At 52.5% G+C, this 15,054-nt stretch overlaps 1 protein-coding gene across 1 annotated transcript in view; it reads right to left on the bottom strand.

Moving 5' to 3' along the window:
• Tnfrsf1b (TNF receptor superfamily member 1B) overlaps window positions 1-14,460 on the bottom strand; it is a 31,857-nt gene extending 17,397 nt beyond the window's left edge. The window contains exon 1 of the mRNA XM_075945377.1: window positions 14,305-14,460. Within this exon, the coding sequence (XP_075801492.1) occupies window positions 14,305-14,382 (78 nt within the window). The 5' untranslated portion in view covers window positions 14,383-14,460. The remainder of the gene's footprint in view (window positions 1-14,304) is intronic.
• Window positions 14,461-15,054: the final 594 nt, after the last annotated feature.

The following is a 15,054-nucleotide window of genomic DNA, read 5'->3' on the forward strand; positions in this document are numbered from 1 at the left end:
TCCCTCCCCATCCCCATCCCCAGCACTGTCTGGGGAACATCACCAAGCTGCCCTGTGGCCAGTGGCATGGTCTCAGCAGCAAGTGACACGTGTGTTGTCCCCTCAGTGTTCTTCCCTGTTCATCACCAAGCTAGAAGCCACCAGGGGCCATGACTCAAGGGACTGGGGTTCCCTGATGTGGACAGTCTTCGGCTCTTCTGGTCCTGCCCCTGTGCTCTCCATGTCTCATGAGACCTCTGGCCAAAGTCCACACATCAGAGTGTGTCCCCTCTGCAGGCTACCACCCACAACCTGCCCTGGATGAACAACCCAATGCAGGCCCCTACCTTGCTTCCATGATCACCCAGTATCCCTAGATGGGGCGGGGGCTCTGAGGCTGCAGCCTGAGCTATGCTACCCAGAGCCAGACAGAAAAGAGAGATCAGAAGATGTTACCCTGAGCAGGGGAGCAATTCCAATATCATTTTCTGAAGGAGAGATCCTCACCCTGGGCACCAGGGCCAAGAAGCCTGAATGGAAATGTACCTGCCGTCTGGCCTGTCTTTGTCCCCCAATAGAGCCATCCTTTCCAGGGAGGTCATGGAGGCAGCTGGGTGGAAAAAGTCTCAGAATCAGCCATGCCGGATACCCAGTCTGAAAAAGTCACTGCAACTCCTTCTGGACAGGGGCGCACACAACCAAGTACATGCACACGTGTGCACGCACACTATCCTGACACTTCCCCTTTCCATTTCACAACAAAAGGATCCACTGGGGCTGAGTACCACTACAAGGGCGTTCCACACTGCCCGGGGCCTCACTGCCTGTGTCCAAAGCAAAGTGGTGCTGGTTAACCCCTCTACGCCTATGGGGGAGTCTCTGGGCTAGGGAGTCATACTGCTCAAAAAGAGAAAAGGAAAGATAAGAAAGAACTCTCCCCAGGCATCGAGAGTCCTCTGCTGGACTCCGTCCAGTCTGGTCATTCCATCCATGGACAAAGCAAGATAAACTAGGAGAAGGGAATGAGGAAGGCATACAGAGTGAAACTCGGGGAACCCTGAACCCCAGAAATTACAGTGCCATAGCTCTTCTTGCACCTACCATTCCACAGAATGCTGAGTTTCCCCCCACAAAACTCCCAGGCTAGCCTTCCTGGAGGAACTGTCATTAACTAAGTACCTTCTCCCTTCACCCCACCCTCTCCACTTCCTCAAACAGCAGCCTCCCTCCCCACAAACGGGCTGTCGGTGGCCTGGATCCTATCCCTGCCAGTCCTGGAGTTTATCCCCTCAAGTGTCCTGAGTGGTGGTAACCAGGGGAGCCCCTAATTCATCTGGAGCCTGAGCAGTTTCTAGTGGCCCAGAGAAAAGTTGATTGGCTAGGGGACAACTTCCTGCCAGACCTAGAGGGCCTGATGGGAAAGGGCCTTGCCTCAGCCAAATTGGACTGTGTTACTGACCCGCCCATGGCCTTCAGCTCCTGCCTTCCAGGGCCCTCCTAGTCCCCAGCTTCACTATGAATAAGATCTCTGGTGCTTTCTCCTCGGCCATGTGCGACCCCAGCCCCAGCAGCTGGCATGGGACTCAGCCCTTCCTCAATAACAACCTTGAGGCCTGTTTATTCTTTTGGACCGAGAAAAACAAAACAAAACAAAAAAACAAAAAAACAAACCACAACCTCGTCAGGGCTAAACAATGAGGAACAGAAAGCCCCTACACAACCGAGAACGAAAGGTCACGCCTGAATGGGGAGCTCCCCAGAGCTCCAAAACATAGCCCTGGGAGCTGGGCCTCAGGGCCGCTACAGCGACCATGCAAACTGGGATGGGGTGGGGGAGGTGGGCAGACAAGTCCTGAGATTCATGGGGCTGGGGAGGACTCCAATCTTCTGCTTTGAATTGGAGAAATGCAGATCTACCCCCACCCGCAGTCCGTGGGGTATCTGACACCCAGGAATGAGGAAGTGAACCCAACCGCTCTCATGCTGTCAGCATGTTTACTTGAGCCAGTTGTTCAAAAGACAAAACCCCAAACAGGGGGTGGAGAGGTGGCCTGTATCTTTAATCCCAGAACTCAAGAGGCAGAGGCAGGAAGATCTCTGTGAGTTCAAGGCTAGCCTGGTCTACATAGAAAGTTCCAGGACAGTCAGGGCTCCATAGAGAGACTCTGCCAAAAAGAAGGACGAGGAGGAGGAGGCACTCCCCCCCCAGGTCAGAACTAGGGTAAGAATTAAGCACCCACTAACAAATATGAACAGGTCTAGTGAGCCTGGTAGACAGAGACTTAAAAGAGGATAAATGGGTGGAGGTGGAGACAGAAATGGAAAAACGGATGAATTAAAAATAGAGGGAGAAGGAAATGGAGATGGAAGGAAGGAAGGAAGGAAGGAAGGACAAATGGATGGATAGAGGATGGATGGATGGATGGATGGATGGGTGGATGGATGATGGGTGGATGGATGGGTGGATGGGGGATAGATAGAAGATGGATGGATGGAAGGATGGACAGATGGGTGATACGCGATGAATGGAAGAACAGATAGATGGGTAGTGAACAGATGGATAGATACAGAGATGGGCAAATGGAGAGATAAATGGATGATAGATGGCAAGACCCCGGGCATGAATCTACCACTGAGGCAGAAAGGAAACAAGATGGAGAAGGTGACATGAAGCTACCAGCTTGTGGTAAAGAGTATGTGTCCACCAACACACCCTTTGTATAAGCTGGAAGGGCTGGGAAGGCTTAGATCCAAAAAAAAAAGGACCTACTGTAGGAGGTGCCATTCTGAGCATGCTCACATGAACTTCTCCATTTTTCTCTCTGAACCAAACGTTGAGATCAGTGCAAGCCTTTGATGGCTTGAATGAGAACTGCTCCCTATGTTCATATGTTTGAGGTTTTGTTCCTAGTTGGTAGAACTGTTTCGGGGAGGATTTGGAGGTGTGGCCTTGTTGAAGGAAGTGTGACATGGGAGGGGGCTTCAAAAGTCCATGTCAGGCAGGAAGTTCCCCCCCCCTCTCTTTCCCTACCCTGCTTGTGAATCGGATAGAAGCTCTCAACTACTGCTCTGGTGCCTGCCTGCCTGCCTGCCTGTCACACTCCCCTCTGTGATGGTCATGGACTCACCCTCTGAAATTGTAAGCCAGCCCCCAACTAAATGCCTTCGTTTATAAATTGTCTTAGTCATGGTCTCCTCACAGCAATCGAAAAGTAACTAAGACATAGCCGTTTCACAGTGCAGAAATGGAGGGTGCAGGAGACTGGGCACTCATTATAGCTACATCCACCTCCGTGGCTGTGACAACTTTATATCATTGTGATCTGTGTGTGTCTGTGTGTCTGAGGCTGCATGTCTGTTTGGGTATGTGCAGGTGCACATGCGTGTATGGGTAGACAGGGAGGGTGAACATGAATCTGCACCTCTCCATGTGTGTGCAGGTGCACATGTGTGTGGGGGTGTACATGGAGCTGTCCTATGTGTGCATATGGGAGTGCATACACAGGGGTACATGTGTGTGAGCGTGTGTGCCAGAGGGCAACCCAGGTGGTCTCTTCTCAGCGCACACTCCATCTTCATTTCAAGATAAGGTCTCCCTTTGGTCTGAGGCACACAGATCTGGCTAGGCTGGCCACTCAGTGAACCCGAGATCTGCGCATCTCCACTTCTCCAGCACTGGGGTTCCGAGCATTTGCTACCCCTGGTATTTCTTCATGGGTTCTAGAGATCAAACTCAAGACCTCCTGCTTGTGCAGCAAGTACGTCACACCCCATGGTCTTGTCTTGCTTCACAGGATAGAGAACAGTTCAACGATGCTTCCAGACAAAAGGGCCACCACATTCCAGGGTAAATGAGACAGCTGTTGGGGACAAGCAGAGACATCTGCCCTGGGACCCCCCTCCCCCCCCACACAGCTGGAAGCTGTCTTCAAGCACTAAAGAGACCACATCATTTGCATGGTAAGTGTTGGGGGGCAAGACCTCGGAGGTTTACAGGAGCCCTGCGGACTGTGAGGGTACAGTCACATCAAGCCAGGCTGTCACAGCGACACAAGGCCTAGGCAGCCAGGCCTGTCAACCATCATGGAAACAAAGAGCATTGGCGTCAGAAAGGACCAACCACATCACAGGTGGGTGGCCCAGGGGTGACACATCCCTCCTCTGTGATAAGCTTCAGAAGTGAGCTGCAGCAGACAGGAAACCCACGCTGGGATCCGGTTCTTAGGGTGCTGCATGCCAAGGTCTCTGCCCCGGGTAATAGTGGGTTGGGTGATGGAGAATGCCCCACCCTCTCCATTATCTCCTCCTTGAGGCCCTTGGGCACAGCTTTCTCCACCTCCCGCAGCTCACCAGTCTCCTCACTGTTGGTCCCCAGCAAACATCCCTTTGCCCTTTGCCGGCAGACCTACGCCACCTTCCTACTTCCAAGACTGGCCCTCCTTAAAAGTATTCAGCAATGCTGCTGCCCTCAGGCTGGAACAAAACCTCTCCGGTATCTGTTGCTGCCCTCGGCTCACCTGCCACCTGATACAGAAACAGAGCATCAGCTCCCACACTCCTCTTCCGCACCCTGACCCCTGCTGCTACCTCTGAGCACACATTCTGCAGAGGAGACCCCTTAGCTTCTTCAGAGTCACCCCCCACCGTCATCTCACTCTCATGGAAACCTCTGAACCCTAGACGGGAGCCACAGATCCCTCCAGGAGGCTCCTGTGACAACCCAGGGCTATTTCTATGTTTCCCAGGTTAGACCAGATTTAGGTGAATTCTTTCTTTTCCCTGTGTTGGCCCTGACACCCTACTGTGATCTCTCCTTGAGGCACAGCCTGGTTAAACTCCCTTTCTCTTCTCCTCCCACCTTGGTTTTGGCATCTACAAAATGAGAACAGTGCCGTGACCGCTGTACCAAGTGTTGTGATTCACCGAGCCACTGCATGTGAAGAGCCGGGTGCCGCACACGGCTGGGGCAGGTATCTAATAGAAGCAGCTCTAATCAACAAAAGCAGAAGACTTCATTTCCCATTCATTGAGCTGAGTTTGGCTCCCATGAGAACTGGACAAGAAATGGACAAGAGGGCGTCCCCAGAAACTGCAGGGTGGCATTCAGATCCAGGCCTATGGAGTGGGCCAACCAACCGCCATTACATCTGGGTGGTAGCCAAAGCATGACCCTGCATCCTGAATTATGGAAGCTCGGCTCTGGCTGGGGAGAGCAGTATGCAGGCCCATGAGCAGGCCTAGCCCTCTTACCCGCTGGCTGAGGATGGAAGGGCTCCATGCATCTGCATCCAAAGCATCAGACCCGCGCCTGGCTCTCAGCAGGCACCGCAGACACCAGCTTTAAATCCACCCCAGTCAGAGTAGGCAGCCTGGGTGACTGTGGGCATGGCCATTCCTGTGGCTGACAGTGAAAGACCCAGAAAAGGCTGGGGTGCAGCTCAGTCAGGAGAGTTTGCCTAGCACACATGAGGCCTGTTCCATGCTCAACACTGCTCTAAAAAGCCATGAACGCACATCTGTAACCCTGAAACTGGGGCCGGGAGTCAGGAGGATCAGACAGAAGTTCATCCTCCCACACACAGTGATTTCAAGGCCAGCCAATGACAATGACCAAAACGGTCATCTGGCTCAGGCTGGGCAGTAATCTTCTATGCAAGATGGAGATAATACAGGTCGGGGGGGATGCCCTGATCCCCAGCCTCCTCTCTCTCAGCCCCCCCCCCGCCCTCCCTGCTCTGCAGTTCTCTCCACCTCACCTGAGTCACCACTGCAGCCTCCCAGCCTCCAGCCTTTCCACCCTGTCTGTCCTTCACACTGTGGCCGGAATGCCAGCTCATCTACTCCCTGCCTCAGGCCACCCCTCCCTCCAAACTGTCGGTGGCTCCCACTGCCTGTCTCCTGATGCGGGGAGTGTGTGGTAGTTGGCAGCAGGCACTGGGGTAAGGAAGCTTGGCTTTGAGCTCAGACTGCGTCCCTAATTAGCAGGTGTCTTGAAGGAACTATTTTTCTGTGGGGTTTATTCTTTAATTATTAATTATTAATTTATTGTACATATGACTTCTTTCTTGCACAGTTGTTTGTATCTTTGTATATTTGTTACATCTTTAAAGGATGAGTTTATTTTTATTTTATGTAGGCTTTGCTTTGCCTACATGCTTGTCTATGTACCATGTGTGTGCCTGGTGCCTGCAGAGGTCAGAGCGAGCCTTGGATCCCCTGGAACTGGAGTTAGAGACAGCTGACTGCCATCTGGGTGCCGGAAGTAGAACCCATGTCCTCTACAAGAGCAGCAAGTAGAGGAAGACCAAATCACCTTCCCAGCCCGCTTTTTTAGTTTTTTTGTTTTTGTTTTTCAAGATAGGGTTACTCTGCATAACAGCGTTGGCTATCCTGGAACTTGCTCTTTAGACCAGGCTGGCCTCAAACTCAGAGAGATTCTCCTGCCTCTGCCTCCCAAGTGCTGGGATCAAAGGCATGAGCCACCAACATCCCACATGTTGTTTTTAATTTTATGTGTATGAGAGTTTTTCCTGCATGTATGTGTGTCTGATGCCCCAGGAAATCAGTTCTCCTGCAGCTAGAATTACAGATGGTTGTGAGCCACTATGTGGTTGCTGGGAATCAAATCCTGGTCCTTGGAAAAGCAGCCAGTGCCCTCAACTGCAGAGCCATCTCCCCAGCCCCAGACCCAACCTGTTCGTTGTATTTCCAAACAAACAAAGGTCTTTCTCTCTGTAGAATGAACCTGACAACATATTTCCTGGGTTTGATATAAAGACATTAAATAATATACAATATAACTTTTGCAAAGTTATGGTTTTTTTGGGGGGGTTGGGTGTGGGTTTTCGAGACAGGGTTTCTCTGCAGCTTTGGTGCCTGTCCTGGAACTCGCTCTGTAGACCAGGCTGGCCTCAAACTCACAGAGATCTGCTTGCCTCTGCCTCCTGCACGGTGCTGGGATTAAAAGTGTGCACCACCACTGCCTGGCTTTTTTTTTTCTTAAGACAATACTGGGCTGGAACTCTCCATCTTCCTGCTTCCACCTCCCAAGGGATTACATATGCAACCCACCACGCCCGGCCCAGCAATTGTTCAATGTAACTGGCATTCTTTCACAAACTGCCCATAGACGCACAGCCTCAAGTGGCACAGCCTCAAGTGTCGCTGTTGACTCTAGCAAACTTCCTGCCCCACACGTCCCTGGTCGCTCCAGCCTCCACCTGGTGTCCACTCATCTCCAGTCTGCTACATTCTGGGACTCAAGGCTGGGAAAGCTCTCCCAGAGTCCTAGCACAAGGACAGAATGTGGGGAGAATCAAGAGGGTAACAAGAGAAGGTGGGAGTGTGACCACATGACGAAGCCATGGGGAGGCAAGGACACAGGGGCCTGATGGGCAAAGAGTGGAGATGACTGGACTCCTGCAGGAGAGACCAGGAAGGAGCAGGACCCAGGCTCATGGCCAGAGACCCAGGGAATCTGACAGGGAACAGCTGGAGACAGCCTCATTAGGAACCTTGGCTCTGAGTTGTAGGCAGAAGCCAGGGCTATAGGTCAGCTGGGGAGGCCACGCTCTGGGGCTAGCTAGGGCACTGGCAGGGGTTCTGCTAACTGAGCCCTTCCATTAATTCACTGTCCAGTCCAGAGCTATACTCCACCCTCTGCTCAAACTACTGAGCCCCACCCTCCCCGCCCCCTCCTCACAGCTGCGGGCCTGGATTCCAATGCTGGATTTGAGAGGTCCTTGCTGACCTAGTCAGGACTGGGGCAATGAAGATTCTGAACAGAGAAGAGAACTAGAGACCCAACTCCTGCCCACAGTGGAAGCCACACCAGGCCTGGGCCCCAGGCTCCAAACTCAGGATCCACAACTCTGCCCTGTCCTGAGAGGACAGACAATGTCTTTGTGGATGGCCTGTAAAACCTACCTCCGTGTCACTTCCTACTCAGTTCTCAACACCACCAACTCAGTTCCCTGAACCCCACCAGGTCATTATGGTCCTAAGGTTAAGGTCAGATGAAACCCACTCTGACTACCCTGACAAACAGCATACCCAGTAGTGGGGGTTTCCCCATGTCTTGACAGAGGGGCTGGGTTAACCCAGTGCCACGGATCCCAAAGAGAACACAGCATTGGTTCCCTAGGCCTCTCAAGGACCCAGCACCCATGAGCAGGTCATTGGACGCTGTTTCAACAGTAGAGCGTACTCACTGGGGCTGCGTGCCCTCTTGCAGCCTCCCACACTGAACGTGCGGGCTGGGAGGAGGCCCTTCTTAAATGAGGAACAGTACAGCATCCACAGACCTAACCCCTACAAAGAAGAAACGAAACCTGGTATGGATGGGAGCGCTAACCTTTAATTCCTGCACTTGGAAAGCAGAGACCTGGGGAACTCTATGAGTTTGAGGCCAGCCTGGTTGGTCTTCAAAACAAGTTCCAGGCCAGCCGAAGCTACAAAGTGAGATTCTGTTTCAAAAAGCAAGAAGGAAACAGGGTGTGCGGGGAAGACCTTAGAGAGGTCGGGCAGTCTGCCTCATCTTACCCAAGCTGGCAAGAGTCAGACAGAGCTACAGGTGGGCGCACACTAGGTACCTTTTCACCAGAGCCCTAGCACGGCTCACACTCGGGGTACAAGGAACTCTCTCCCCCTCAACCTCCCGCTGGTGACTTAAGAAGACTTCCTCTTCCCTGGCTCACAGCCAAGCAGCCCAAACCACATGGTGTCACTGCCAGTTATGACATCACAGGGTATCCAGGTAGAAACAAGATGTGGGTCCCAGAGGGGTGGGTCCTGGAGCTGCAGAGCGCCTGTCCCACAGGAGGGGTGGGTCCCAAACCTAAAACCCCTACCCTGCATCCCAGGACAGGGAGACACACTGTCAGGCCAGAATCGGCATCAAAGTGTGCCCTTCACGGGTGAGGAAGAGCTTCTTCGAGGAAACATTCTCCTCACTAGGGCTTCCTTGAACCTGCAGGCTCCCAGACAGTCTGCTGCTCACTGCTAGGAAACTCTGACTTCCTCAGCGCCTGGGGACATGCCTTCCCGCTGACGCACGAAAGGTGTTAAGTTCACAACTCCCAGGCCTGTCTGGGGCATCTGCATCCCAGCTTTCTGCAAGCTGACTGACGGCAGTCATGAAGTCTTGATGTCAATGGGGCCCAAGACAAGGATATAATTCCAGCCCAAACAAAAGAGACTAAAGTGGAGCGAGAAGGGCTGGAGAGATGGCTCAGCAGACAAACACTTGCCTACTTATAAGGCTAAAGACCAGAGTTAGGCTTCTCAGGGCCCACATGAATGTGGCAGCTAACTATAAACCCAGCACAGGGAAGGTAGCCACAGAGACCCCAGAACAAGTCAGATAGCTAGACTAACTCCATCAGTGAGCTCCAGGTTCAGCAAGAGACCCCATCTCAATTAAAGTCGAGATGGATGGAGGAAGACAATTTGGACACCCGTACACACAGACATGCACCTTCACATGTGCAGACAACAATCTACATATGTACATGCAAAAAATGAGGGAAAAAATGAGAGGAACAGATATCATCCCGTTTCTCTGCTGAGTCACATAGCTACCATCTCCCACCCCAGTCTTACGAGACATTGAGACTGGTGCTGCTGGAAGGTCTAGGCTCAGAGAGGTTAAATATTCTGCACAAGGACACACAGCAAGCCAGTAGATGGCTCTGCTAACACCCAGGCCATGCTCCTTCTTCAAGGCTGTGCTGTCTTAGAAGTCACTTGGGCATTGGGGACCGGGCAGCATCCATTCAGAAGAGGGCTTCCCCATCTTGGGTCACAAGTAAACAGAATCTCAGGAATATGCGCGTGCGCGCACACATACACGCACACATGCAGATGGAAGAGAGCTTAGAGAAAGCCTGGGATCTACTGACATGTATTATATGCAGTGGTTCTCAACCTTCCTCATGCTACGACCCTTTGATACAGTCCCTCGTGCTGTGGTGACCCCAACCATAAACTATTTCATTGCTACTTCATAACCGTGATTTTCCTCCTGCTATGAATCATAATGTAAATATCTGATATGCAGGATGGTCTCAGGCAACTCCCACAAAGGGATCGTGACCCACAGGTTGAGAACCACTGCACTATCCCTTCTCAGCCTTTTGGCTGAGATCAAATGTGGAGAACCACTGCACTAGGGCCTTCTGGACTCCTTCATCAAACATACTCCTCATCACCCACAAATGACAGTTAGCACCTGCCGCTGAAGGGGTGGGGCAGAGACTTCCTGACCACATAGCTGCTACATGGGGTCCTAGACCCCAGGCTGGCAGGCAAGTGAACTGAGGGGCCCAACTAGGGGGCATGGGGCAGGAAGTAGAGCAGGAAAAAGTGACAGGAAGGAAGTTGGTCTTGGAGTGCTAGGCAGCCAAGCCATTGAGGCAGGAACTTGGGGCAACTGAATATCTGACACCTAAGCTTTGGGGTCCTATGGCTCCCAGAGAGGGAGTCTAAGCACACTGTGGCTCCCCGCCTAGCTATGAGCACTGCCTATAAACAAGTCAGGACAGGCTACCTGTGGTTCAAACAGCCACCAGTGGCTTGGGAACATCTTAGTCCAGGCCACCAGCAGGGGAGTGTTTCCACTGTACTGGGGGGCGGGGGCTCAGACCACACACCCACTGGACAGCGGAGTAAGGCTGTGAGCTCTGAGACACTTTGAAAGAGGAAGGTCGCCAGAACCTGGATCAACCCACCAACCTGTCACATTTAGCTGTAAAATGGGGTCACGAGTCACTACAAAGGTCAGACAAATATCTTTGACATTTAGTCTAATGTTTTGGTAGCTTTTCATTTCTTTTTCTTTTTTGTTTTCTTTTTTTGACAGTTTCATGAAGTCCTGGGTTGTCTCAGACTCCATATGTATCCAAGGATGGCCTTGAACTGATGATTCAGCCTTGAGTTCCAGGATTAAGTTGCCAGCAAGAGCAACAAGAAATGTAACATGTAACACATAAACCAGCCCTGGTCACAAACCTCTCTTTCCCTTCCCGACAAAGCCACCCTGGCTACTCCTCTAGTATTGGGTAGCAAGGACCATAAAGTGTCAAAGTGTCACCCAGCCCTGGGGATGGAAAAATGCTTCAGGGAGCCAATGGGCCAGGCACCAGGACAATAGTCCAGGCCATTCTTCAACCCAAAACTGCCAGGCAAGTACCTGGTATATAGCTCAGCTGGTAGAGTGCCTGCCTAGCACACACCTATATAAGTCAGGTGTTGATGGCACACAGCTGCAATCCCAGCCCTGGAGCTGTGGAAAGAAGGATCAGGAGTTCAAGGTCATCCTCACCAACTAAGGAACTAGGAAGGAAGGATGGATGGATGATGGAGAATCTTTGTCAGCCAATTACTTTAAAAGGTGGGACCAAATTAGGGCGTGGCTTTCTGGGTATCCAGAGAAAAACGCCAGTGAGGCTCATGTGCGGTCTCTCTCTGTGGTTCCCACTCTACACAGCTGAGCTTGGACTTCTCGTTCCTGTTTTGTGAGTTTGCCCCTTATAATAAAGAAAAATATAATTTCTCTATCTTTTAGCTAGCCTGGTTATTTCTCAACCTGAGATAATTCAACAGAAGGAAAGAAGGAAGAAAGAGAAAGGCCAAGCAAATTCTCTCTCCATGAACAGGGAGGTAAACAAAAGACTTGGCCAAGGTCACAAGCACCATTCTGAGCAAAACCTGCAACTCGAAAGTATGTAACCTTCTGGCAGTGTGACTCTTAGGGTTCTGGAGGTGGCTTCCCAGAGCTAGGAAGTAGGTAGTGTGTGAAGCAGGTATCCATGAACACTGGGAGAATTGATGGATGGATGGCACTGTATTAGGGGGCCTGGCCACCAGCCCACTGCCATCTGAAGGTTCCAATCACCAGGCTACATCCTCAGTCACAATACAGATGCCCCAGAAGGATGCCAGCCAGTGAACAAAAGACAATGACATGAGAAAGGGAGGAAAGAGCCCTCAGACTCAGCAGTGCTGCGGGTACCAAACTCCACTCCAGTGCCAGCATGAGATGCTGCAGACCGTGGCCCAACCAGCAAACAGTGGCCCTCAGCCCCGAGACTCCCAGGGGTAGGGATGCCCTATCTCTGCCCAGAATCAGTGCCCACCTATCCTGTCTTCACATGCATTTATTTGCCAACTAATGAATAGGTGAATTGGGGGGTCCCCATCAAAGAGGACAAGAGCCCCAAGGATAAAGTGAATGCTGGCCCTAGGACCTGCTCCAATGTACTCAGGACTACAGTCAAGCTACACACAACGACTCTGAGTCCCACAACAGGGTTAGGAGTGGGAAGTATGGGGCAATAACGCTGGGAGTGAGGCCAACTTGCCTTCAAATCCCACATCATCACCTGCCCGTTCTGCAGTCCTGGGAAATGCCACAGCTTGTCACACTTTCAATGGAACGGTGGAACCCACCTTGTAGCAACAGCTGGAAGGGAAGTTTCAGTGCCAATCCGTGACAAAGCACCCAACAGTGTCTGGCTCTTCAGTGTCCCAAACCAAGAGCTACTGTGGAATTAATCATGAGAAGGAGGAGTACACGGTTCTTAGCACCAGGTCCCTCTCATCTTTAAGGCAGGTAAGACATACAGAGAATAAAGGGTAGCATGGAATCCGTGTTCCAATGAGCAGGTCATGTCTAAGTTGGGGGACACGGACAGACCTTTCTGGAGAATTGGTATTTACAAAAGGCTCGGAAGAGGCAAGGCTGTAGAGGGGACAAAACGTGTACAGGGCACATACATGCACACTGGCAGTCACCTAGTCATCAGCTTCACAGGGCAATCATAGCATGTGAGCAGCCAGCACAGAAACCTCCCTCTGGCCTGGGAGATATGGAAGGTAAGGTCCAGCCCTCACTACTGGGAGCCACAGAGGCTTCCCGGACAGGCAGAGAGAAACATCTGGGCGTGAGCAAGGTCTCTCTGTCAGAGAAGGATTTGTGGAGTGGGAACAGGAGAACCAGCTAAGAGTCCATGGCAATAGTCGCAGAAGATAGGAATCTAAGTTGACCTGGGACTGGTCATGTAGGGGAGTGTGAAGGAAGTCCCTCCAGTCACTCCAGCACTCCACCTGAGTCCCACAGGGCCTTGCGCTGCCCTTCCCTGGTCCCAGGGACAGGCCTAAGCTCAGTACCCAAAGATCTATCCTTCCTTGGAGTTCAGACAGAGCACAATCCCCAGTCGGGCTGGTGACCACAGCCATGCACATTCAAACCCAGCTCTCAGAACTGGGACCATCCTGATCTGGAGTCCATCCCTGATACCTCCGAGGATCAGCATCCTTTGCGGATGGGTCCATTCCTTTCAGCCCCGAGAACAGCCAACGGTCTTGAGCCATTGAATCACTTCATGACACCGCAGAAGCCACCTCCCACTTTCCTCTCCCGCAGACAGGTAAATACCCTCTATCCATCAGGGTGGGCTCCGTAGGCAGAAAGCTTGCCCAACAGCCCAGCTGGGGAGCGAAGCAAAGACATATCCTGTGCTGCGAGCTTCCTCCATTTCTCCGGGTCTCGCTTCCCATACCCCAAATCTGTGTTTCCTTTACCCTGTCTTACCCACCACGGAGACAGGAAGGGGGAAAAATTTAAGAGACCACTCTGTAGACTTGACCTCGTTCCTGTGTAAGTAATGAGAATACTGGCTACTAGGGTCTTTCATCTCTCCATTTTCCTGGGGCTCCTTGGGTAGCTGCCCTCGCCTCCACTGTCCCCAGCACACACAGAACATTCTGAAATGGCCCCTGAACAAACAGGCGGATCCTTGGAAGGGTTCTCTTAAGTGGCAGAGAAGTGACTCACTGCCCAACTGTCTATTAGGCGCCTACTTAGACTCCTGGCCCGGATGACAACTAGCAGCCCCAGTAATTCTAAGAAAGAGATTAACCATGGCCCAGAGAAGGAAGTCTTCAGAATAGGCAACGCTCTCGGACAGTGGGGCAGTGACCCCGGGAGGGTCCTTCCCGCCTCAAGCGTGCAGGACAGAAGGGACTTCGCAGCGTCACAGAAATGAACGGTACTCCCGAGCCTAGCTGGGTGTTACCCAAGAACTGGCCGCGCTCGTGGAGAGAACCACAGTGCATTTCTGGAACCTAAGGCTGCCGGGACCCGAATTCCACCCCAGGCTCCCAATGTGCCGGGCTTCTGGTCCCTGGTTGCTCCCCAGGGGCGCGTGGCGCGTGTCGGCTGGGGATGGGACAGCGCGAGCTGTCCCGGAATTGTGGTGTTGCCACAATGGGCACTGCGTAATGCGCTGCTTTCCCCCACCCCCCGTGACCCTGAGAGTCACCCACCTGGGCGGGCACAGTGTGCCCGACGGCCCACAGCAGCAGTTCGATGACCAGAGCGACCCAGAGGGTGGAGGACGCCATAGGGGCGGCAGTGGCTCCCGCCCTTGAGGTTGGAGCTCTACTGGCTCCTCTGCGCTCTAGCTGGTGACTGAAAGCGAAAGCCCCAGGCCGGGAGCTAGGGCAGACCATGGGGGTAGGGAAGTGGAGGCGGGAAGGGGCGGGGCCACGGGTCTGAAGACACGCCCCCTCGCAGAGTCCTCTGCTGGCCCTGGGCACCTCCACCTGGACTCCCCTAGGGGTTCAGGGGCTCTTTTCCTCCAGCATCTCTTCCAGCCCCGAGTGACTCAGTCTCTCTCCATCGACCCTTTCCCTTCGAGTCACCTTTCCAGTGAAGAGCAAGACTGGCTCTGGAGATAGATGCCCACTGGCTTTGCGACTGGCTGCCCAGGGTGGGCCTCCCCTCAGCTGATCTGCCTCTGGTTACTCGGTTCAAATCTCATCGACTCCCTACTCTCAGCCGTAGGACCCTGGGGAAAACAGTCCCAAAGTTGACACCCACTCTGGGGAACCAAAGGATCTTAGATCATGCACTCACTTAGACCCTGGACCAGTGGTTCTCAACCCTAATGTTGCCACCCTTTAATACATTTCTTCATGTCGTGGTGACCCCCCCCAACCATAAAATGATTTTTGTTGCTACTTCATAACTGTAATTTTGCTAGTGTTATGAATCATGATGTAAACATCTGACAG

Source organism: Microtus pennsylvanicus, chromosome 13 (genome assembly GCF_037038515.1).
Source record: "Microtus pennsylvanicus isolate mMicPen1 chromosome 13, mMicPen1.hap1, whole genome shotgun sequence".
Taxonomy (NCBI): Eukaryota; Metazoa; Chordata; class Mammalia; order Rodentia; family Cricetidae; genus Microtus; species Microtus pennsylvanicus.